A 23,097-nucleotide genomic window follows, 5' to 3' on the forward strand; every position below is an offset into this window, starting at 1 on the left:
TAGAAGGCCACACAAAGCCACTTCACATGGCTTTTCATGGCCTTGTAAATATGTGCCCCTTTCATGCAGAACACTACGTGAAAGGGGCGTTCCATGGGTGTTGCTGTGGGTGTTCCCATACCACACCCATGGAATATGAAGCATTCCCAGATTTGAGGCCCCGTAAACCTGGGATGCGTCAGAATCCTACGCCTCCCAGGGGAGGTATAAGAGTGGCGCAATGAGGAGAAATACTTTTATTTCTCCTAATTTGTTCCTCTTTTTATGCATGCTACATTCTGCAGCACGCATAGAAAGAGGAAAATGCCATCAATTATTGTTTTTGTGCAGGAAGGTGTCCCCTGCTGTGCAAAATGATCATCCCCACAACGCAGGCACCCTTGCAACATGACGCAAGGGTGTCTGCATTGGCTCATGGCTGCTGTTTGTGCACTGATGCAGGGGAGAAGGACAGGTGTGCACCATATCTTGTAGATACGGCGCATTCCTGCTCTTTTCTTTTAACGTACGGCAGCGCAGCAGGAAGGTCTGCTGTGATGCAGTGCGTTACAAGTTTGTAAATAGGACCGAAGTTTCACTAGTTCATCCAAACTTATTTGACATTACGAACTGATGGAGATGCCGTGCGCCTGGACGAGACAGCAGCCGTTAGAACTAGCATCATGGAGAGCAAATTTAACCAGAGAGCCACGTGTAACATTGGGTAATGGTGACTCTTTCACCCCCAGGGTGACTACATGCGACAGCGCTCCATTTTTTCTTCGATTCCCATGAAGATTCTTAAAATCAAATGATTCACACTCCTTAAATAGTCATAAGGACTCCGAGAGTTAACTGGCTGAAGCGTGTCAACTACTTTCAATAGAGGATTCCACACCACATGGAAAATACATTTTGATACAAAGATTACCAGCCTTATCACATTATATGTGCAATATATGGACATTAGGCAATTGACTTGCTGATTTTAATAGTGGACTACCTATAGATGGACCCAATGCAAAACAATATATTTGGGCCACCTGTAAATAGGATTATATATGAGGACAATATGTTTTGTATTGTGTATTTGTATATTCATAGAATTTCCTCCACTAAAAGAATTTTAAAAATATTGATCTACAACTGCATTTCAGAAGTGTTTGAAGTAATTGGTATAACAGAATATGTGTTGTTAAAGATTAGATAAAGTTCAATAATAATTGAGATTTTATTGTTGACATAAATTAATAGACATTTATCCCTCAAAGATCATATCTTTTGGTTTATTTCTAGGAATGGCAGGCCTTATGCTGGCTTTCTTGTAGCATAAATAACCCTTTAGGAAAAAGAGCAACTTTATATGGGCATTTTCTAAATGAAACATAAAAACAAATACAACCAAGCCGGCTCTGTGATTGTACAATTAGAAAACCCGCCAACAAAAGCAGTAGAGCTGCCTCTACCCTGGGTCCACTCCTGTCTGTCCCTGATGCAAGCTCTTGAAAATGTGGCTACAGGAGACCCATCCTCGCCCTGCATTCCTTTGTATAATTATTTGGAAATGTACAGAATAACCGTGTCAAGTTGTACAAGGACAGTCTTTTTTTTATTTTTATGAATCTCTGGTTAGTGATTATACATAACAACAACAATAGGCACAATCCAAGTGACATATTAAATCCTGTGTTGCTGCACAGTTGCTTCTACTTATTCCATCGAGTCCCCGGGTTAACCTCTTCAGTGCCACGCCCTTTCCCCGCCCTGTGCCGGGCGTTGCATTAGCGGGCGGGGTTCATGACGAGATAGTCTCGTCATGGGCCCAGCGCAACCGCGCTCCATGACAAGACCATCTCGTCATGGGCACTGAAGCGGTTAAGGGTTAAGGTTCACCTCCCATTCCACTTATCCCGCACAGCTTTCATTACAACTATTAATACATTGCAGAATGAACACCCCCCCCGATCCAGCCACCATTTAAGTGACGATAAAGGATCTGCTCTACGCAGTCTGTGCAGTGACAGTCTTGTGTAACTCAAGTGACATCTCCTTAAAACAAGGGTGCCTCCGGAGCAGTACTTTTTTGACGCCCTGGTGGCGTAGCGCCATTTCCCATATCTACAAGGTGGCGCTAAGCCACTTAAAGTGGCTTAACGCCACTTTGTAAAAATGCCCCTTTCCGCCGCCTTCTGCTGGGTGTTGCTGTGGGCGTTTCACCATGACACCCATTGCTTTTTAACTCTGCCCCAAATTTACAAGGCTGATTTACAAGACTGTGTCACTGGATTCAACCTAGCCTGGCTGGTGAGCGGTGATGCCCCGAAACTCATCCCAGGCTGCTTGTTTTCGGTCCAGGGAGGAGCTGGCTTGGCAGTTCGGGCTGAACTGTTCCCATGAGGCACAGGCTTAAAAACTGATTTGCATATGGCTGGGTCTAAACTGGGGTGGCATGGTGAGCAAAAGAACGATGGATTTAACCCAGATCTATTGACTGGGGGTGAATGTTTGATTTGCTCTGCATTCCGTCCATCATCTGTGTGTCTTTTGCTTTCTCGCCAAAAACCATGCCTTTCTAATGCCATGGATTACCAGGTGTTATAATTGTGATACGAGTAGAAAATATTAATTCCTCCATGTTTGTTTTTGCTCTCTCCAAGTGTGCTGCATGGTGCAACACACATAGAAAGAGCAAATCGCCATTATTGTTTGTTTATGTGCAGGAAGGTGTCCAATCCTGCACATACACAATCGCCCCTGCAGCGCAAGCACCGTTGCATCATGGTGGCAGGATGTCTGCGCTGGCGTTAGGCAGCTTTTTTTGCACCAGCTAGGGTAAACACAGGGGTGCGCCATATGAATACGGCACATACCTACGTTTTAAAAATGTCAGAGTGCGGCACTGATGAATTTACGCAGCTCTGACTTTTTTTGTAAATATGCCCCAAGGTTTTCAACATGTGTTCTGCATATGTATGGATCAGCCATGACAAGTTGGTATTGGGCCAAGGCCAGCAAACGTCCCGCATGGGATGCCATCTTGTGCCGAGTCATCAATAAATAGATATGGCTTGCTATAAAATCTGTACAGAAAACGTTGCAGATTAAGCTCGGGGCCCTGAAAAATGGGGGGTCTGGGGCACAGTGACCCCTCAGCCCTGGTTTTCTGAAGGGCCTGGTAAGAAAAGTTTACCTACTTCTGTACTGCGCATGCACTGCATTAGATAGGGGCGTGCATTACTAGTGCTGCACCTGTGCCATATGTGTGCGGAAAGTTTGCACATTGCTGTAACTGCTATGGGTGAGAGTATCTTGGACTACTGCAGTTCAAAAATGTCAACGATGGTTACCAGAGTTGTCAGTTGATACCCCTGGGTAGCCCGGCTCAGTTCTTATGCATCGCTAAGTGTACTTTCAACAAAAGCATGTTCTGTAAAATCCACATTCTACATGCTTCCTCACTTTAAAAACAAACATCAAAGGCGATTAAGCAAGTTATACCGTTTTTTGCTTTATTTTAGTTTACCATGGTAACTGAAACAGCTGGTCTTACACATCTTTAGCATAAAATGTATTTTGCTTTATCAACTTGCATGCTTAGTGCACAAACCTTCCACAATCTATCCAAAAGACCGAAAATCAGAGGTAGTTCTCTACAAGTCCACTGCACTAGCACAATGCTCCTTGAAACCCAGCCCTCATCCTCCTCGACCTCTCAGCGGCGTTCGACACAGTCTCTCACCGCACCCTAATATGCAGACTCCATGACGCAGGGATCCAGGACAAGGCCCTCGACTGGATCCGCTCCTTCCTCTCCGGCAGAACTCAGCAAGTTCCTCTCAGACCCTACACTTACCACCTGCGGAGTCCTCCAGGGGTCCTCCCTCAGTTCTACGCTCTTCAAAGTCTACATGGCTCTTCTCGCCCCCATCGTCAGAACCTATGGACTCAACATTGTGTCATACGCAGACGACACCCAACTCATCCTCTCCCTATCCAACAAACCCAACACCACCAGATACAACTTTCGAGAAGGCATGGAAGCCGTCGTCAAATGGATGAAAAACAGCTGCCTACAACTAAACACCAACAAAACGGAATAACTCATCATGGTCCCAAACCCTGATGCCTGGAACGACACCTGGTGGCCCCCCGCCCTCGGAAGCCCGCCCACCCCAACTGACCACGCACGCAACCTGGGAATCATCCTGGACTCTAAGCTCAAAATGGACCACCAGATCAACTCCGTCTCGTCCTCCTGCTTCCACACCCTCTGTCTCCTACATAAGACCTTCAAATGGATCCCCCTCGAACACAGAAAGACCGTCACTCACGCCCTGGTCACCAGCAGACTCGACTACGGCAATGCACTCTATGCTGGAATAAACAAAAACCTCACCCGCAAGATACAGAACATCCAAAACGCCCCTGGAAGACTGGTCCTCAACCTGCCAAGACACGGCCACATCTCCCAGCACCTGCTCACACTCCACTTGCTCCCCATCAAAGCTAGAGTCACCTTCAAGATGCTAACCCACGCTCACAAGGCCCTCCACGACACCAGACCAGCATACCTGAACAGCCGACTAAAATTCCACGCACCCCAAAGGACCCTACGAACAGCCCAGCTCTCCTACGCCGTGGCCCCCCGCACCAGAAAGACCAGATTGGGAGGCCGCTCCTTCTCCTTCTGCGCGGCCAGAGCCTGGAACCACCTTCCGCCCCACCTAAGACAGACAACATCGCTCCCCATCTTCGCAAGAAACCTCAAAACCTGGCTCTTCGACAGACCCCTTCCTTGATGGACTGGAACCTGCAACCCCCCACTGCCTTGAGACCCTTACGGGTGAGTAGTCGCCCTTAACAAACACTTGACTGATTGATTGAGGTCTTCTGTAGAAACTGCTGCACAGAATCCTTAGTCTCGAGCTGGGAGCTACTTTTGAGCTATTGGTACTTGCAACTCGGTTCTGAGTACTGTATATTTTCATTAAAGTCTTCAGCTGTTCCTTTGTGTACGTTTCTGCATTATATTTTTATCTTTGTACTGCCTGACTATTGTTGCATAGTTTGCTATATAAAACCTTGTGTTTTGCTGCAATTGATATTGAATTTGTTTGTATACTTTGCACAGTTTCTATGTAAAGTGCTCTGTTGCTCTTGCGCCTTGTACACTCTATATAAAACACCAACTAAATAGATCAATAAATAACATAATATAAGTTTCTGTGACACTGTAGTTCTGTTTTCTAGGATGCATTCAAGTTAGACATATGCGTTTGTAACACACAAGTTCCAAATACATGTTGACTTTATCACTACAATTATTTTTAACCAGAGAATTGTACATGAAATTAGAAGTATTCCTTTAACTCATGTCAAATAACAGATTTATATTATATATATATTGATCAATCAAGACATAGTAACAAGGATGATTTGTGTCTGTTGGTTTATATGTGATGCTGAGCACTGCACATTTTGTCTGAAAGAAATACTGTGCTACAACTAATGCACAGGAGAATTCAAAACAGTTGTGTATTTGACTGACATATACCTAAAGATGGTATAATTTCACTCTGTACTCTGTTTATATCTCCTTAGAGTTTGGTACACAGGTATTTACTCTGTTAGGGCAATGTAGTACCCACCTGCCTAATTTTGAGATGTCTGCCAGCCCAGGGAACATCTCTTGCCTTTACAGGACCCCTCGTCACGGCTGTTCCTGTAAATGTGGTTTCTGTAAATGTACTGCAAGTTTGATGGACAGCTCTGTCAACATGAATTGAGCCATGCAACACACTTTCAATCTTTTTTTCTCCCCCAAAAAATCTCAAAGGGTGATTTTCTTTTTGCGGTGGAGGAAGCAATGAAGAACTCGCAGTGAGAGTTTTTCCCATGGCCCGGGTGCCATTTTACAGTTTTCACTGTCCTTTACTGATTATTTGTCTGCCTACTCTAAATGGAGGTTTGATCTTTTGTCCGCCCACTCTGATGGTTCTTACTCTGTCAGGCTATCGGGGAAGTCTGTCAGTGACATCGACATACTGAAGGTCTGCCTGACTGTAAATGAGGCAGGTAGACCTTCAGTTTAGCAGGGAGAGCACTCTATCACTGTTGCGACTGAGTACCCTCTCTGCCAAACTATAAATTGTGCCCATAGTCTTTAAGTCCCAATCCACCACAGGAGTACTCTTTTGCAGCCCTCAGGGGAGGCACTTAGAAACTCACAGGATGCCAGGCAGAGGCCAACAGCAGATTCCAGCCCAGGCCCAGTTGCCACTGGTCAGCTGGGTACTTCCAGAGAATGGTCTTTTGTAGCTTGTTGTATCCCTGTAGCTTAAAGAGGAGGTCAGTTTTATGAGCCTTGGAGTCCACTTCTTTGTCCTGGGTACAAGAGGGAGCAGGTCCAGTCCTTCTGGGTTCCTTTCAGATCACAAACAGCAGATGCAGTCATCGTCTGTTCTTCCTCAGGGTTAGCAGTGTTCTGAAATGGGTGCTTGGAGGTAGCACATTTATGCCTGGCACCAGCTAGTGAGTGTGAATGACTCTGGAGCCCACCTTAACCAATGGGGTAAATGTTCCTGGGGCCAAACCTACCCACTCTGGGTATTTTTAAGATGGCAAAAGTCTTCGACCACACTAAACGGGGAAACATTGTTTACAACGCACGTGTTACAACGTGTGTCATTACAACAAATGTTTTACAACGCGAAATCCATTACAACACATGCCATTACATCGCATAATCCATTACAACGCATTCCCCAAAGTAAAGCCCCGGCGGAGTTAGAATAGTAATTGCGGTGTAATGGATTATGCGTTGTAACGACATGCGTTGTAATGACATGCGTTGAAATGGTTTTTGCGATGTAAAGAATTTGTTGTAATGACACGCGTTGTAACGTGTGTGTTGTAAAGTGTCATATTTCACTAAACTTGGCCTCTGTTGGCTGAGTGTGTGTGCAGTGAGTGTATTAAGGTAATCCTATTGTGTCCCACATCTAACACTAAAATCCAGTTTGAGCCAGCCACCGTACCCACAATAAACCCAGAGGAAGGTGTATGGTAGGGCAAAAGCAGAGCACTTCAGCAATCATACAGTGGATTCACAAGACTTGTCTTGGCATCCTGTTATCATCCCTTCCAAGTGTGCTCCAAATGTTGTATGTGAACACAGCAAACCTGTTAATTAAGTTTTGACACTCAAGCAGGAATTGACACTGGAGTATCAAAAAGGACGCCCAAAACTCCCTCTGCATATTCAGAGGAGTCATCTTTGTCTATTCAGGCCAGTCTATTGCTTAGTCCTGAGTTTTACACTGCCACTGTCAGGCTACGATGGTAGGCCTGAAGCCATGTTTGCACCGCCACTGTAGTGGATGGCACAATAGATGGTGCAGTCCACTCGAGGTATTTAACTGGCAGGCCCTGTGTACACTTTGTACCATATACTAGTGTCAAGTTAAACATACCAATTAGGATTATGCCAATTAGACCATGTTAAAAGCTGGAGCAATGGTTCTTTATAAAATAGAGGGCTCAGCTAAAGGTGTAAAATTCAGGGTGACCAAGCAGAAAAGGTGGAATTCCTGCATGCCTCAATAGGCATATTGTAATCCCAGGGTCTGAGTAGAGGGGGTTATACATACACCTCTAGTTCAAAGCTGTAGAGAAGGCCTTCACTGCTCTGGCTTATTAAATGTAAACAGTAGTCAGAGCTGATGAGTAGGTACTCACTTTTCTCACCACAATCTGTAAGAATATTAACAGACTTATAGATGAGGCACTCCCTGCAACAACCTCTTCCATATAAATGTCATCAGAGGTATAAAAGCGGCCCTCACTGCACCCACCTGTTCTTTGTGGGCTGGAGGAGAAGCACTTGCCTCTCCCACTTCTTCCACAAAGACCACACAAAGACCTCTAGAGGAGGTACTCACTCCCCATCATCTGTTAAATACAGACTGCGCAGAGACCCATCGCGGAGGTACTCTCTCCTCACCATCTGATAAATACAGACTGTGCAGAGACCCTCAGAGGAGGCACTCACTCCCCATCATCTGATTAAATACAGACTGCACAGAGACCCATAGCGGAGGTACTCACTCCCCATCATCTGTTAAATACAGACTGCGCAGAGACCCTCAGAGGAGGCACTCACTCCCCATCATCTGTTAAATACAGACTACGCTGAGAGCCATAGCGGAGGTACTCACTCCCCATCATCTGACTAAATACAGACTGCGCAGAGACCCTGAGAGGAGGCACTCACTCCCCATCATCTGTTAAATACAGACTGAGCAGAGACCCATCGCGGAGGTACTCACTCCCCATCATCTGTTAAATACAGACTGCTCAGAAACCCTCAGAGGAGGTACTCACTCCCCATCATCTGTTAAATACAGACTGCGCTGAGAGCCATAGCGGAGGTACTCACTCCCCATCATCTGACTAAATACAGACTGCGCAGAGACCCTCAGAGGAGGCACTCACTCCCCATCATCTGTTAAATACAGACTGCGCAGAGAGCCATAGTGGAGATACTCACTCCCCATCATCTGACTAAATACAGACTGCGCAGAGACCCTCAGAGGAGGTACTCACTCCCCATCATCTGTTAAATACAGACTGCGCAGAGACCTTCAGAGGAGGTACTCACTCCCCATCATCTGTTAAATACAGACTGCGCAGAGACCCTCAGAGGAGGTACTCACTCCCCATCATCTGCTAAATACAGACTGCGCAGAGACCCATCGCGGAGGTAGTCTCTCCTCACCATCTGATAAATACAGACCGTGCAGAGACCCTTAGAGGAGGTACTCACACCCCATCATCTGATTAAATACAGACTGCGCAGAGACCATTAGAGGAGGTACTCACTCCCCATCATCTGATTAAATACAGACTGCGCAGAGACCATTAGAGGAGGTACTCACTCCCCATCATCTGATTAAATACAGACAGCGCAGAGACCATTAGAGGCGGTACTCACTCCACATCATCTGTTAAATACAGACTGCGCAGAGACCATTAGAGGAGGTACTCACTCCCCATCATCTGATTAAATACAGATTGCGCAGAGACCCTTAGAATAGGTACTCACTCCCCATCATCTGTTAAATACAGACTGCGCAGAGACCCTTAGAGGAGGTACTCACTCTCCATCATCTGTTAAATACAGACTGCGCAGAGACCCTTAGAGGAGGTACTCACTCCCCATCATCTGTTAAATACAGACTGCGCAGAGACCCTTAGAGGAGGTACTCACTCCCCATCATCTGTTAAATACAGACTGCGCAGAGACCCTTAGAGGAAGTACTCACTCCCCATCATCTGTTAAATACAGACTGCGCAGAGACCCTTAGAGGAGGTACTCACTCTCCATCCTCTGTTGAATACAGACTGCGCAGAGACCCTTAGAGGAAGTACTCACTCCCCATCATCTGTTAAATACAGACTGCGCAGAGACCCTTAGAGGAGGTACTCACTCCCCATCATCTGTTAAATACAGACTGCGCATAGACCCTTAGAGGAGGTACTCAGTCCCCATCATCTGTTAAATACAGATTGCGCAGAGACCCTTAGAAAAGGTACTCACTCCGTATCATCTGTTAAATACAGATGTGCAGAGACCCTTAGAGGAGGTACTCACTCCCCATCATCTGACTAAATACAGACTGCGCATAGACCCATAGCAGAGGTACTCACTCCCCATCATCTGATTAAATACAGACTGCTCAGAGACCCTCAAAGGAGGTACTCACTCCCCATCATCTGTTAAATACAGACTGCGCAGAGACCCTTAGAGGAGGTATTCCCTGCTCCCACCTCTTCCTCACAGGATGGTAAAGACCTTTAGAAGAAGTATTTACTATCCATCTTCTAATTACATACAGACTGTGTAGAGAGAGATGTGTAGGCACCCAGCTACCCTACAACTGTGCACAGAGTTATAAGGAGCTGCAACAATGTGCAGTAGATTCCACTTGCCTGATTGTTTGCCACTGGTCCTCACCTCCTGCATTTGCTACTGATTCCACTCAGATAGTACCCACAGGTACTCACCTACCCATTTGCTACTGATTCCACTCAGATAGTACTCACAGGTACTCACCTACCCATTTGTTACTGGTTCCACTCATATAGTACTCACAGGTACTCACCTACCCAGTTGCTACTGGTTCCACTCAGATAGTACTCACAGGTACTCACCTACCCATTTGCTACTGGTTCCACTCATATTGTACTCACAGGTACTCACCTACCCATTTGCTGCTGGTTTCACTCAGATAGTACTCACGGGTACTCCCCTCCCCATTTGCTACTGGTTGCAGTCAGAGAGTACTCACGGGTACTCACCTATCCATTTGCTGCTGGTTTCACTCAGATAGTACTCACGGGTACTCACCTACCCATTTGCTGATGGTTTCACTCAGATAGTACTCACGGGTACTCCCCTCTCCATTTGCTACTGGTTGCAGTCAGAGAGTACTCACGGGTACTCGCCTCTCTCATTTGCACACAGCGAGCAGGTAGTGCCTGGTGGATACTCACCTCCTCTCCCAGTTGCTGTGGGTTCCACCCGGCCTGCAGACAGTGCTCCACCGCGCCACATTTCACGGCGGTCACCAGGTTCTGGCACCAGTATTTCGCTCCTTGGCCACACTCTTCCCGAAGAAGGACATTCCCGGTCACAGCTAAGAGAAAGGGGTATGGATTAGTGATAGAACGGATGAGTAGACAAATTAATGTATTTTGCTCATTCTCTTGAGTGATCCGCCTCGCGGTGCTAGTGTGTTTGGGCAGGTGCACTCAGATACCCTCCATCAGTCCGGCTCCAACCTAACACTCCAATGTATGGACGGAAAGAGCTGTGAAAGTCGAGTGATGTAATTGTAATTGCATTTATATAGCGCTTACTGTGCTACTAAGCTCTTTATTAATATAGATGTCTGATAAAAGGAGCCGTGCAGATCTAGGATTTTTGAATTGTGCTTAGTAAAGAAGTATGAAGACAAGCTACGGCAAATCCATCTATGCTGACTTTTCTGTGGTAAGGTTTCCTTTACCTGCACAAACACGTCCAGTACGGGTACTGCAGTGCCCGCCTCAGTGTAAACTTCCCTTGGCAGACAGAACAGACAGAGTGTAGGTAGAAGCACTGCAAGCTTCAGTCACTCACAGACTGTACACAGCATGGCAGCCACATGGAAAGCTTCCTTCACACACAACACAAACAGAACAGCATCAAGTTACCCACACTCTCTGTGCCTGTCCATGGCACACAGACCGGTACTAACCTTACAGACGCAGAGACAGAACAGACAGAGTGTAGATAGAAGCACTGCAGGCTTCAGTCACACACAGACCGTGCATAGCATGGCAGCCGCATTGAACGCTTCCCTCACACACAACACAAACAGAACAGAATCAAGTTACCCACTTCCTCTGTGCCTGTCCATGTCCCACAAACCGGTACAAACCTTCCGGATGCAGATATAATGCAAGTCAGACACAAACCCACCACAGAAAGGGCACCTACAGTGCGAAATGTATCCGAACACAGAAGGCGATTACACCTTGTGTGAGATAAGAAACGTTTACCATTATTTTACTTTGGGTTATCTTTTAGGTCACATCCATCTCTACACAGCATCAGATTAAAGAGGGGTGGGGCGTGGCTAGGCGCCCGAGGAGAATGGCGGCGCCGGAGTAGAGCTCCGTTCGAGCCAGGGTTCACCGGCGGTTTCGCGCGTCACACGCGAACATTGAAGGGAAGCCTCTGCATTTTCTAGGTGACGGGCATGTCCTGAGCCCACTTATGCCGCCGTGATGGTCTTCCTTCCGACTCTGCTGTCCCTTTTGGTCCCGGTCGCGGCTCTGTAACAGCTGCGACCGCCATTTTGTTTTCTGCATGCCTGAAATCCCCTCAGCAGCCCGTCTAGCGCGCTTTGAAGTCCTGGATGTTTCAACGGACCTGCATTGTTCACAGCACTATGGGCGACACAGATGCCACAGCCAAGTATTTCCAGGTGACTTTTTCTTGTCTCGTACGGCTTTTTTGTGACTTAATGGACATTTCTTCTTCTCCTCAAACCCAGCAGCCATTTTGGGACTTTATTCTGCTTCTCCTGGCTCTTGGTATTTTTGTTCTTTCTGGCCTGGAATATTTTTTCGCCAACTCTTTTTAGCTGCCTCTCTTTTATTTTTCACGCTCTTTTGCTCCCGCAAGGTGCCTGTTTAGTTTCCAGTCTTCCGGTGTGTCCCCGGTGAACCTGCACTTCATAGACGAGTCGATGGCTGATTGTTCCAGCAAGGTCTATAAGCGCAATTATATTAAGAACTCCAGGCTTTTCACGGAACTGGCCCATTTAGAAGCCTCCCAGTCTCTACCTCCCAGTGAGATGACGTCACATATGGAAGCCTCTTCACAGCCTTCAGCAAAAACGATGCCTAAGAGGTTGAAAAAAGATCCACCTTCGCCTCCCAAGTCCTCTTCGACCATCTCGATGGAGTTACTCCTTGAAGAGATTCGGGCCTTGCGCCCTTTTATGGAAGAAACCAACACTAAGTTGCAGGTTCTTACTGACAACTGGGCTTCGATGGATGAAAGAGTGTCGTCAGTGGAGCGTGATGTCTCTTCTCTTCAGGACTCTGCAGCCAAAGTCACCCATCTGCATGCGCAAGTCTCCTCTCTCCAGAAGCAGATGGAGGACTTGGAAAATCGAAACAGGCGCAACAATCTTTGCCTTTACGGCCTGGTGGAAGGATGCGAGGGGAGCGACCCCATCAATTTTTTCAAGTCATTTCTTTCCAAGCTTTTACACTTGCCCGAAGACCCACCGCTCAATATCCAGCGTGCCCACAGGCTTGGACGAGCTTCCTCCTCTCTATCCACGCCAGCGAAGCCCAGAGGTGTAATAATGTATTTTCTGGAATATACAGATTTGCTGAAAGTTCTTTCAGCAGCCAGAGCCTCTCCTCGTCTCACATGGTCGGGTTCCAATCTGTTCTTTGCGCAAGATTACGCCAGAGCCACTGCGAACTGACGTAAGGCCTTTTTGGACATGAGACCTGACCTTTGCTCCATTGGTGCCCGATACGGTCTCTTCCACCCTTGCTTATTTAAAGTCACCTTCAATAATAAAACCACGACATATGAGGAGCCTACGCGACTTCGAAGTTTCCTGAACTCTTGCAGCCAGTCTGACATGGAGCTCTCTGGGCCTTCCTCTTCTCTCCCACCGTGACTTTTTCCGAAGTTGTATTATGCTGTTCCAGCTTTCAGTTGTTGCTGATTTTTCTAACTCAAATGTTCTTTGACTTATGTGTGTTCTTGATGAGTTTATACTTTTTACAGAAATGTTTGTTATTTACGTCATAGTTTCTTGGTCCGCCCTATCCTTTGCTTTTCTAATGTCTCTGTCGATTGCCGTTGCCTAACCTTGTTATTTTTCTTCCCTCGCAGCTCAATGTTCCGCGTTCCGCCTTGTTCCTCTGGTCGGACGTCTCGCAGACCCCGAGTGTCCTGCCTTCTCCAGTTGGCCCCACCTCCCTCCCCTCGTCTCCACGTACGTTTTTGCATGTTCCTGTTCCTCTCCTAATTTACCCCTTGTAAGTATTCCTCACATCCTTTATGATATGTCTGTTTTTGTTCTATTTCTATTGACCTTGATTTTTCCCTTCATGTCTTCAGGTTTATTGGTGTCATTACCTTTTTTACGACCTTTTTCCTCTTCTCTCTCTCTTTCCCCTTTTCTCCTCACCTTTCATTGGCTCCCACGGTCATGCTTCCTTCTCATTATACACTCCATTCCCTTGTCACTTCACTTCTCCTTTGACTTATATTTACTTTCCTCTCCTTTTGGCCGCTCTCTCTCATCTTGTTTTTTCATTGGTCTCTCTGCGCATGTTCTTTTTTCTCTTTCATTGGACCTTTATTATTATTATCTCCGGACTTTATCTTGTTTTTTCACTGATCTTAGTAACACCTTGGTTTTCCTCTATCTTTATGGTATTTCTCAGTATTCTCTTCCTCTTCCTGCTCCTGTCCATTTCATTTCTTCTCTGTTCTTTTTCTTTCTTTCTTTTTCCTACGTCTTTTATTTTTCACGAGGCTTTCTCTCAATGTTTTATTCCCTCTTTGCATTATTCTTTTAATAATCTTTAATGTCAGTGCGTATTGTATCCTGGAATGTTAAAGGTCTTCACTCTCCCATTAAGAGGCAAAAAATTCTTTCTCATCTAGCCAAATTGAATGTAGACATTGCCTTCTTGCAAGAAACACATTTGTCTGATGTTGAAGCTGCTAAGCTCAAGAGGGGTTGGGTTGGTGATGTTTTCTCTGCCCCTGGGGATGGTAAAAGAAATGGTGTGGCTGTGTTAGTTCGCAAATCTCTCTCTCATTCTCTCTTGTCTTCTGAGTCAGATCCCGAGGGCAGATGGTTGTATGTTAAACTTTCCTCGAAGGGTATTCCCATCTCCCTTTTCAACATTTACGCACCTACTGGTGGTGACCCCGCCTTTTGGCGCACAACGGCTTCTCGTATTTTTGAATACGTTGATGATAATTTTATTATGGCAGGAGATTGCAACTTACCCCATGACCCCTTTTTGGATAGGCATTCCAAAGCATCCTATGTCCCTAATAAGTCTCACAAATTGTTTGTTCAGGCAGTGTCCCAGCACAAACTCGTTGATGCCTGGCGTTTATGCAATCCTACTACTAAAGAGTTTACCTTTTACTCCCCATCCCACCAATCCCAGTCCCGCATTGATTATATTTTTCTTTCCCATCATATCTATCAGTCCCTCACTCACGCCGATATTGGCCCCATTTTGTTCTCTGATCATGCCCCTGTTTTTGTTAACATTGATGTTTTACCCAAGTCCACTGGGCCAAAGCGATGGCGCTTTAATAACACTCTCCTTCTTGATCCCAAATTCACAACCTCCTTTGTTGAATTTACCACAGAATTTTTTGCCATCAATGATACGCCCGATGTGCCCAAGCATGTTGTTTGGGACGCTTACAAAGCTGCAGCCAGAGGTTTCATCATTGATTTTGTGGCTAAAAAGCGTAAAAACCGCTCGCAAGCGTACTAGCGATCTCCTCCTTACGATCAAAAAACTGGAGCACTCCTTTTATACCTCCCATTCGCAGGAAAGTTTGACTACTCTTATTGAAGCTAAGATGCAATTTAACAAACAATCCACTGATGATGCTTCGTTATATCTGTTGAAATCTAGTTCAAAATTTTATGGGGGTAAGAACAGAGCGGGGAAGGTTTTAGCCAACTATTTAAAAGTTAAGCAACACAAACTGAATATTGAGTCTGTTTTTGATGCTAATTCTGTTTTAAGGCGCACAGATGCTGATATTTTAGAAGAATTTTCCCGCTTTTATGCTACGTTTTACTCTTCTGAAACTCATCCTACTCCCCAATCCCTTGCTACCTTCTTCTCCAGCATTCAGGCTCCCCCCAATTTTCCTGTTGACTTATCCACTCTTGAAACGCCCATCTCCAGTTCCGAACTACACACTGCACTTCAGTCACTTAAGAAGGATAAGGCTCCGGATCCGGATGGATTTACAGTTGAATTTTATTTGCAATTCTCTAAATTACTACTACCCAGATTACATTCTCTTATTGATTCTTTTGTCCTTAGTGGCACTTCCTCTGGCACTTTCTCAGACGCCCACATATGCATAATACCCAAAGAAGGAAAAGATGCCCAGTATTGCAAGAATTATAGACCAATCTCTTTGGTCAACATTGATTACAAGATATACGCTAAATCCCTTGCCATAAGACTAGACCCCTTTCTTCCTGAATTATTGGGCCCAGAGCAGTCTGGATTTGTTAAAGGTCGTTTCATCACAGACAATACTAGACTTCTGTTTAATGTCCTGTCCAAATCCTCACGATTCCAAGATTCGTTAGCAGCAATTGCTTTGGACGCAGAAAAAGCGTTTGACAGAGTAGAGTGGACTTTTCTTTTTTCCGCCCTCAGATGGTTTGGGTTTGGTCCTAATTTTATTTCCTTTGTTTCTTTCCTTTATTCAAATCCCAGAGCGGCGGTCTGTGCTAATGGCCTAATCTCTTCTTTCTTCAACTTAGGTAGAGGAGTTTGTCAGGGCTGTCCCCTTTCCTTTTTAATCTGGCCTTAGAACCCTTCCTCTCAAAACTTCGCCAAAATTCTAATCTGCACGGTTTCCAATGTTCTCAAACAAACATTAAACTTGCTGCCTATGCGGATGACATCTTTCTCTTTATTTCCAACCCTGCCATCTCCATTCCTGCATTTCTAACTGAAGTCCATGAGTACTCCCAAATTTCCGGTTATAAGTTGAACAATGACAAATGTGAAATTTTACCCCTCACAAAATTCACCTTCAAACCTGATTTCGTTACGTCCAATTTCACTTGGAGTACCTCACATATCAAATATCTTGGTTTGCATATTACCCCCTCCCTTTCAGACACTGTCTCACTATGCCTTAGCAAGTGTACCCAGAGACTGTCTGACATTACTTCCAGGTGGCACCCGCTTTACCTTTCCTGGTGGGGTCGCCTCGACACGATTCAAATGATGCTCTCCCCAATAGTTCTTTACACTATTTCCAATATTCCAATTCCTATTCCAGCTAATTTTTTTAGGAAAATCAACACTATTCTTTCTTCTTTCCTCTGGTCAGGCAAAAAAGCGCGTATGTCCTTGTACAGACTACGACTCCCCAAATCAGAGGGTGGGGTCAATTTTCCAGATTTTCCCACTTACCACAAAGCTTTCCTTCTACGACAAGCTTCCCTTTGGTTGCGAGAGCCTGCTGATTATCCCCCTTTATGGCTTGTTATTGAGCGTCTTTCTCTATCCCCCTTTACTTTCGCTGAATATCTCTCATTTTCTCGTAAACCCCAGCTCATTTCCACTCCCATCCACAAATTCACCACCAAGCTTCTTCTTTCCACTTCCCCAAGCCCTCCCTCTTCTGTAGCCGATTTTCTCAATACCACCATTTGGTATAACAATAGCATCCTCATTAATCACAAGCCCTTTTATTGGAAATCTTGGAGACAAAAAGGACTGATCTGGGTATCCCACCTCTTTTCTGGTTCTGATTTCTTACCTTTCTCCGTTCTTTGCCATAACTTCAATCTCCCCTCCTCCTTTGCCCGTAAGTACCTCACGCTCAAGAATGCAGTTATGTCCACCTATATCCAACTTTCCAACTCTCCCGCCCAACCCGATCCTTCCAACCCCACTCTACGCCTTCACTCCTTGCTTCGCACTCATAATACTGCCTCATTAATTTACCGTAGTCTTATCAATGGTGGACGGACCCAATGTAGTGTGGTACAATCACTGTGAGACAGTGTTTGGGAACCCACTAGGTAGGTTAAAAGACCCCTCACACACCAACCTGGTTGGTGTCATGCTTCATCATCGGGGTCCCAACCGGGTGGCCGAATGCCCCCCGGTTGGGCTGCGACGCCTGGCTACAGCGGAGCTGGTGTGGTGCAAGAGTGTGATGAAGTGATAGTTAAAATTATATCTCTGAGAATCCTTGCCTTTAGGAAATTTATTACTGGCGGCTCAGGATATAGACTAAAAAGCAGGGTATGTGATGCAACTACGAAATAAATAATTATCTACTAGTTGTCTGTGTTGTAGGTCTACATGTTTCAGCTCTCGTGTAAAAATGTGGAGCTTTCGTCAGGACCAGTGCAGTAAGTGAGTGGCAAAGTGCGAAGTGCCACGTGGTAAGTGAAAAAATAAAAAGGTTGTTTACCTACACACTCGCTAAGGTGTGTGGACCCAGTGTCGGCAAAATTGCGAACACTGCAGCGCAAAACCTGTGGAAGGAAAACAAGACAGCACAAAAACACATATGAGACTGCCACTTGGGTGCCGTGGATTTATAGCAACTATAAAATGCAATCTTAAGTGCTGTGATAAAGCAAACCTGTCTTCAAGGATCGTACTATTGGTGACACACACACTATGAAGGTGTATCATGCTGCTAAGTGTATAAAGAACGGAGGCAAGACAATTAGAGAAACGCGAAGCGCTTTGTGAACTATGTGTGCCAGGTGGTAAATAACACGGCACTACTATAGTGAACAGCAGATGGTGAATAATACACATATGGTGCCTGGTGAGTATGCCGGCAATGATCTGGTTGAGGAGGAACCGTGAGACCTCAAACGAGGTGTGTCACAGTGAATGGCCCAGTGAGCGCTGCTAAGTCGGGGCTGAATGGAGCCAAGAGGAAAGCGCGGAAAGTTTGTGGTGGGCGCTGATTACTAAAAGGAGGCACAATGCGCAATGCAGGGAAGGAAATGTAAAAGTATTAAAATAATTACACTATGGCTGAGTGAGTGCGCTGTTCAGGAAGCGGGAGGGGGGCGCTCCTCACGTCAATTCTGTAGAAGAAAGAAGTAACGCGTCTCAGAGGTGAGGTAGGGAAGGATGTGGTATTCCCCATGGAAAAATGTGAACGCCACCTTACTTGGTTGAGGAGCTACCATCGCCTGGCACCTACTGTGGACTTCCGAAATCCCGGATGCTGTGGGACTCCCGGAAGGGAGAGGTTAAATGGTGAAGTGCTCCATAGCGTACGTGCGGGCTTGCTGGTGAACTCGGGCGGAGCCGTGAGGACTGCGCATGCGTGGAGGAGCAGCGTAGGCCTGGCGCGCATGCGTGAATGCTGCCGGGGTGCCTAGGCGAAAAGCGCCCGCTCCAAGGAGAGAAGTGTGCACGGCGTGCATGCGTAGGTGCTCCAGGGGCGCGGTGAGGAAAGGGATGGCATTCAGGACATGTTACTAAACCTGCGCGAACCCAATGAGGCCAGGGATGCTGATAGGCCGGAAAGGGCCTGTGGGGGAGACAGGAAAAAGCCAATACTGGTGTAAATTAGGGCTGAGAAGATTACTAACTCGAGGGAGGTAGAGATGCTAAATAGAGCAGAGACATATATTAGACAGGAACACCATGGGGAATCAAGGTTGTCTAAGCCTATGGCAGGGAAAAATCAGGATTTTCTCAGACAGTTTCTCAGAGAATGTTGTGTACCGGATCATATGCCCTTGTAACCTCATCTACATTGGTATGACCACTCGCATTTGCGAACACCGCAGCACGATACGCTGCAAGAAAAATACCACAAAAATGACCAACCATTTTTTGGAAAAAGGCCACACGACCAATGATATGAGATGGGTCGTACTGGAAGCCTTAGATCACAACCTTCTCAACATCCAGACCCGCCTCCTGGAACAGGAACAGAGATGGATATATCGACTGTCCTGCCACATCACCGGCCTGAACGATAATATCCCCTGGAACTGTCTGAGAAAATCCTGATTTTTCCCTGCCATAGGCTCAGACAACCTTGATTCCCCATGGTGTTCCTGTCTAATATATGTCTCTGCTCTATTTAGCATCTCTACCTCCCTCGAGTTAGTAATCTTCTCAGCCCTAATTTACACCAGTATTGGCTTTTTCCTGTCTCCCCCACAGGCCCTTTCCGGCCTATCAGCATCCCTGGCCTCATTGGGTTCGCGCAGGTTTAGTAACATGTCCTGATTGCCATCCCTTTCCTCACCGTGCCCCTGGAGCACCTACGCATGCGCGCCGTGCACACTTCTCTCCTTGGAGCGGGCGTTTTTCGCCTAGGCACCCCGGCAGCATTCACGCATGCGCGCCAGGCCTACGCTGCTCCTCCACGCATGCGCAGTCCTCACGGCTCCGCCCGAGTTCACCAGCAAGCCCGCACGTACGCTATGGAGCACTTCACCATGTAACCTCTCCCTTCCGGGAGTCCCACAGCATCCGGGATTTCGGGAGTCCACAGTAGGTGCCAGGCGATGGTAGCTCCTCAACCAAGTAAGGTGGCGTTCACATTTTTCCATGGGGAATACCACATCCTTCCCTACCTCACCTCTGAGACGCGTTACTTCTTTCTTCTACAGAATTGACGTGAGGAGCGCCCCCCTCCCGCTTCCTGAACAGCGCACTCACTCAGCCATAGTGTAATTATTTTAATACTTTTACATTTCCTTCCCTGCATTGCGCATTGTGCCTCCTTTTAGTAATCAGCGCCCACCACAAACTTTCAGCGCTTTCCTCTTGGCTCCATTCAGCCCCGACTTAGCAGCGCTCACTGGGCCATTCACTGTGACACACCTCGTTTGAGGTCTCACGGTTCCTCCTCAACCAGATCATTGCCGGCATACTCACCAGGCACCATATGTGTATTATTCACCATCTGCTGTTCACTATAGTAGTGCCGTGTTATTTACCACCTGGCACACATAGTTCACAAAGCGCTTCGCGTTTCTCTAATTGTCTTGCCTCCGTTCTTTATACGCTTAGCAGCATGATACACCTTCATAGTGTGTGTGTCACCAATAGTACGATCCTTGAAGACAGGTTTGCTTTATCACAGCACTTAAGATTGCATTTTATAGTTGCTATAAATCCACGGCACCCAAGTGGCAGTCTCATATGTGTTTTTGTGCTGTCTTGTTTTCCTTCCACAGGTTTTGCGCTGCAGTGTCCGCAATTTTGCCGACACTGGGTCCACACACCTTAGCGAGTGTGTAGGTAAACAACCTTTTTATTTTTTCACTTACCACGTGGCACTTCGCACTTTGCCACTCACTTACTGCACTGGTCCTGACGAAAGCTCCACATTTTTACACGAGAGCTGAAACATGTAGACCTACAACACAGACAACTAGTAGATAATTATTTCTTTCGTAGTTGCATCACATACCCTGCTTTTTAGTCTATATCCTGAGCCGCCAGTAATAAATTTCCTAAAGGCAAGGATTCTCAGAGATATAATTTTAACTATCACTTCATCACACTCTTGCACCACACCAGCTCCGCTGTAGCCAGGCGTCGCAGCACAACCGGGGGGCATTCGGCCACCCGGTTGGGACCCCGATGATGAAGCATGACACCAACCAGGTTGGTGTGTGAGGGGTCTTTTAACCTACCTAGTGGGTTCCCAAACACTGTCTCACAGTGATCGTACCACACTACATTGGGTCCGTCCACCATTGATAAGACTTATTTACATCCAGGGGATACGGATGTACCTCTACTTTTCCCTAGCTCTCTCATTGTTTTCCACATTCATTAATTTACCGCTCATTTCACAAGACTCTCACCCCCAGGTCAAAATCCACGGTAGAGGAACAATGGGAATCTGATCTTGATATCTCTTGGCCCACCTCTCTTTGGGATAAAGTGTGGACCAAACTTCGCAAATCATCCAGGGCTGCCTCCCTTACGCAAACCCTTTTCTTTATTTATAACAGACTTCTTTTTTCACCCCATATGTTGAATAAGAGGTTTCCTTTAGTCCCTGACCATTGTTGGTCCTGCTCGACACCCACGGCTACTCTTTTTCACATGCTTTTTTCATGTACTGCTGTGAACAATTTTTGGAAACAAGTTTGGGCTCAGATTAATGCCATATTTCACACTACATTTCTCTTTTCCTTTGTCAATGTTTTTTTAGGAAGTCTCTCTTCCTGCTGGGCAGATGTTGATTTCTTTTTTTTTTTTTTTTTTCAATAGTTTTTTTATTTAAGTTGCTTTTGCATCTGTCGCTAACAGTATTCGAGCCTCGCGTGGAAAGAAAGTGGCACATTACCTAGAGTGACATGCTGTGAGTAGATATGTTCTGTTTCCGGATGCTACCAAGCTGGCCTGTAATTTTGCAGCCATGCAGTGACTTTATTAGAAAACCGGCTTCTCATTGGGTAATGCTGTCATTCATCGAAACTTTGATAGTGTTGACGGACAGGTGCTCAGTAGCTTGCCGGAACCCATGGAATTGCATGAATGTGTAGCAAATGTTTGGCATACGCACCCACGTTGGCCTTGTCATCTGAGGAACCCATCAAAGAGAAATAGCAATTCCAGCTTAAACAATTCAAAAAGATACCCAGGTTAGTTTGGCGGTAACTGTGGTGCAAAACATGGCTTTTATCGCACACCAACTTTTATATTTTGCTGTGGTGCAAAATCATCTTTGTGCCAAAGTCCAGATAAAGATCATTTATTGTGAAGCACTGTGCAGAATCCGCTCCTGATACATAGGACTGGTACACTCTCCTCTCATTGGGATAAGGCCCCGCAAACTAGAGTGTTGTCTCGCTTTACAGTGATAGTGGGCGCCCTTCCCGTTGCCCGCTCCGCAACCCTGAATGCTAGAGTTTCCCTCAGACATGCTGGGACCACCTTGGTGATACCCCTTCATTAGCAGAAAAAAGTGGTTGGCTTGAATACTGCTGAGCAAAGTAAGAGCCTAAGCAGGGCATCCACAAGTAAAGGAGGCAGTGGTGGGTGGGCCCATGCCAGGGCTTGCGTCCTTCAGGAACATTTATAGACTTTTATAGCCTGCCTACTTCATTAATAATGAGGTCAATTCCATGGCCAGTCTACTAGGTGGTGATAGTGGTGACAGGTTTTCTGGTGTGGAGGGCCCTGCTGTTGTTTTGTGGCCCTAGGATTCCCTCTAACTTTTTTTTTTTTTTTTTTTTTGATTTTGAAAACCTTTATTTAAACATTTCGGTACACAGCAGAGAGCCTACAACCCTGCGGGCCGGCCGCGAAAAACCCATTTGGATGTATGTCGGATCACACAGCCCTGTGCCGTCAGCCCGGAGGTACGGCGGCGTTGAGGAGTGCAAACGTACCGAGAGGTAGAGAAGAATATTACATGTCTCAGAATTAAGTAAACAATCACAAATTAGGGGCAAGCTGCCCTAGGAGGCATAAGGTGCCGAAACTTCCAACTCCCCCCCCTCCCTCCCGAAACATCGGTCAACACTGCGCTTTCATGTGTGCCCTTGGCTAGCCAGCACCCTCCCCCCCACTTTCCCAGCTCCCCGAGCCGCGATAGCAAGTGTCTAAACATCTCCGGGTTCTTCCTGCACAATGGAAGGGGGCTCGCAGAGTCCCCCCCTAAAATCATTCCACTTGGACCACACCTCAACCCACTTGCGCGGGCACCCTCTCGCCACATATACTGTCTTTTCCTGCAGCATGCACCAGTCCATGTCGCTGGCCCAGTCTGAAGGTTTCGGTGGAACAGCG

General features: G+C 46.3%; 1 protein-coding gene across 4 annotated transcripts in view; it reads right to left on the bottom strand.

Moving 5' to 3' along the window:
• The window catches only part of SFTPB (surfactant protein B), a 190,775-nt gene that overhangs the window by 100,735 nt on the left and 66,943 nt on the right, over nucleotides 1–23,097 (bottom strand). For all 4 annotated transcript variants that reach the window (XM_085635241.1, XM_085635240.1, XM_085635239.1 and 1 more), the window contains exon 2: nucleotides 10,534–10,676. In XM_085635241.1, the coding sequence (XP_085491367.1) occupies nucleotides 10,534–10,676 (143 nt within the window). The remainder of the gene's footprint in view (nucleotides 1–10,533; nucleotides 10,677–23,097) is intronic.

Source organism: Triturus cristatus, chromosome 11, assembly GCF_964204655.1.
Source record: "Triturus cristatus chromosome 11, aTriCri1.1, whole genome shotgun sequence".
Taxonomy (NCBI): Eukaryota; Metazoa; Chordata; class Amphibia; order Caudata; family Salamandridae; genus Triturus; species Triturus cristatus.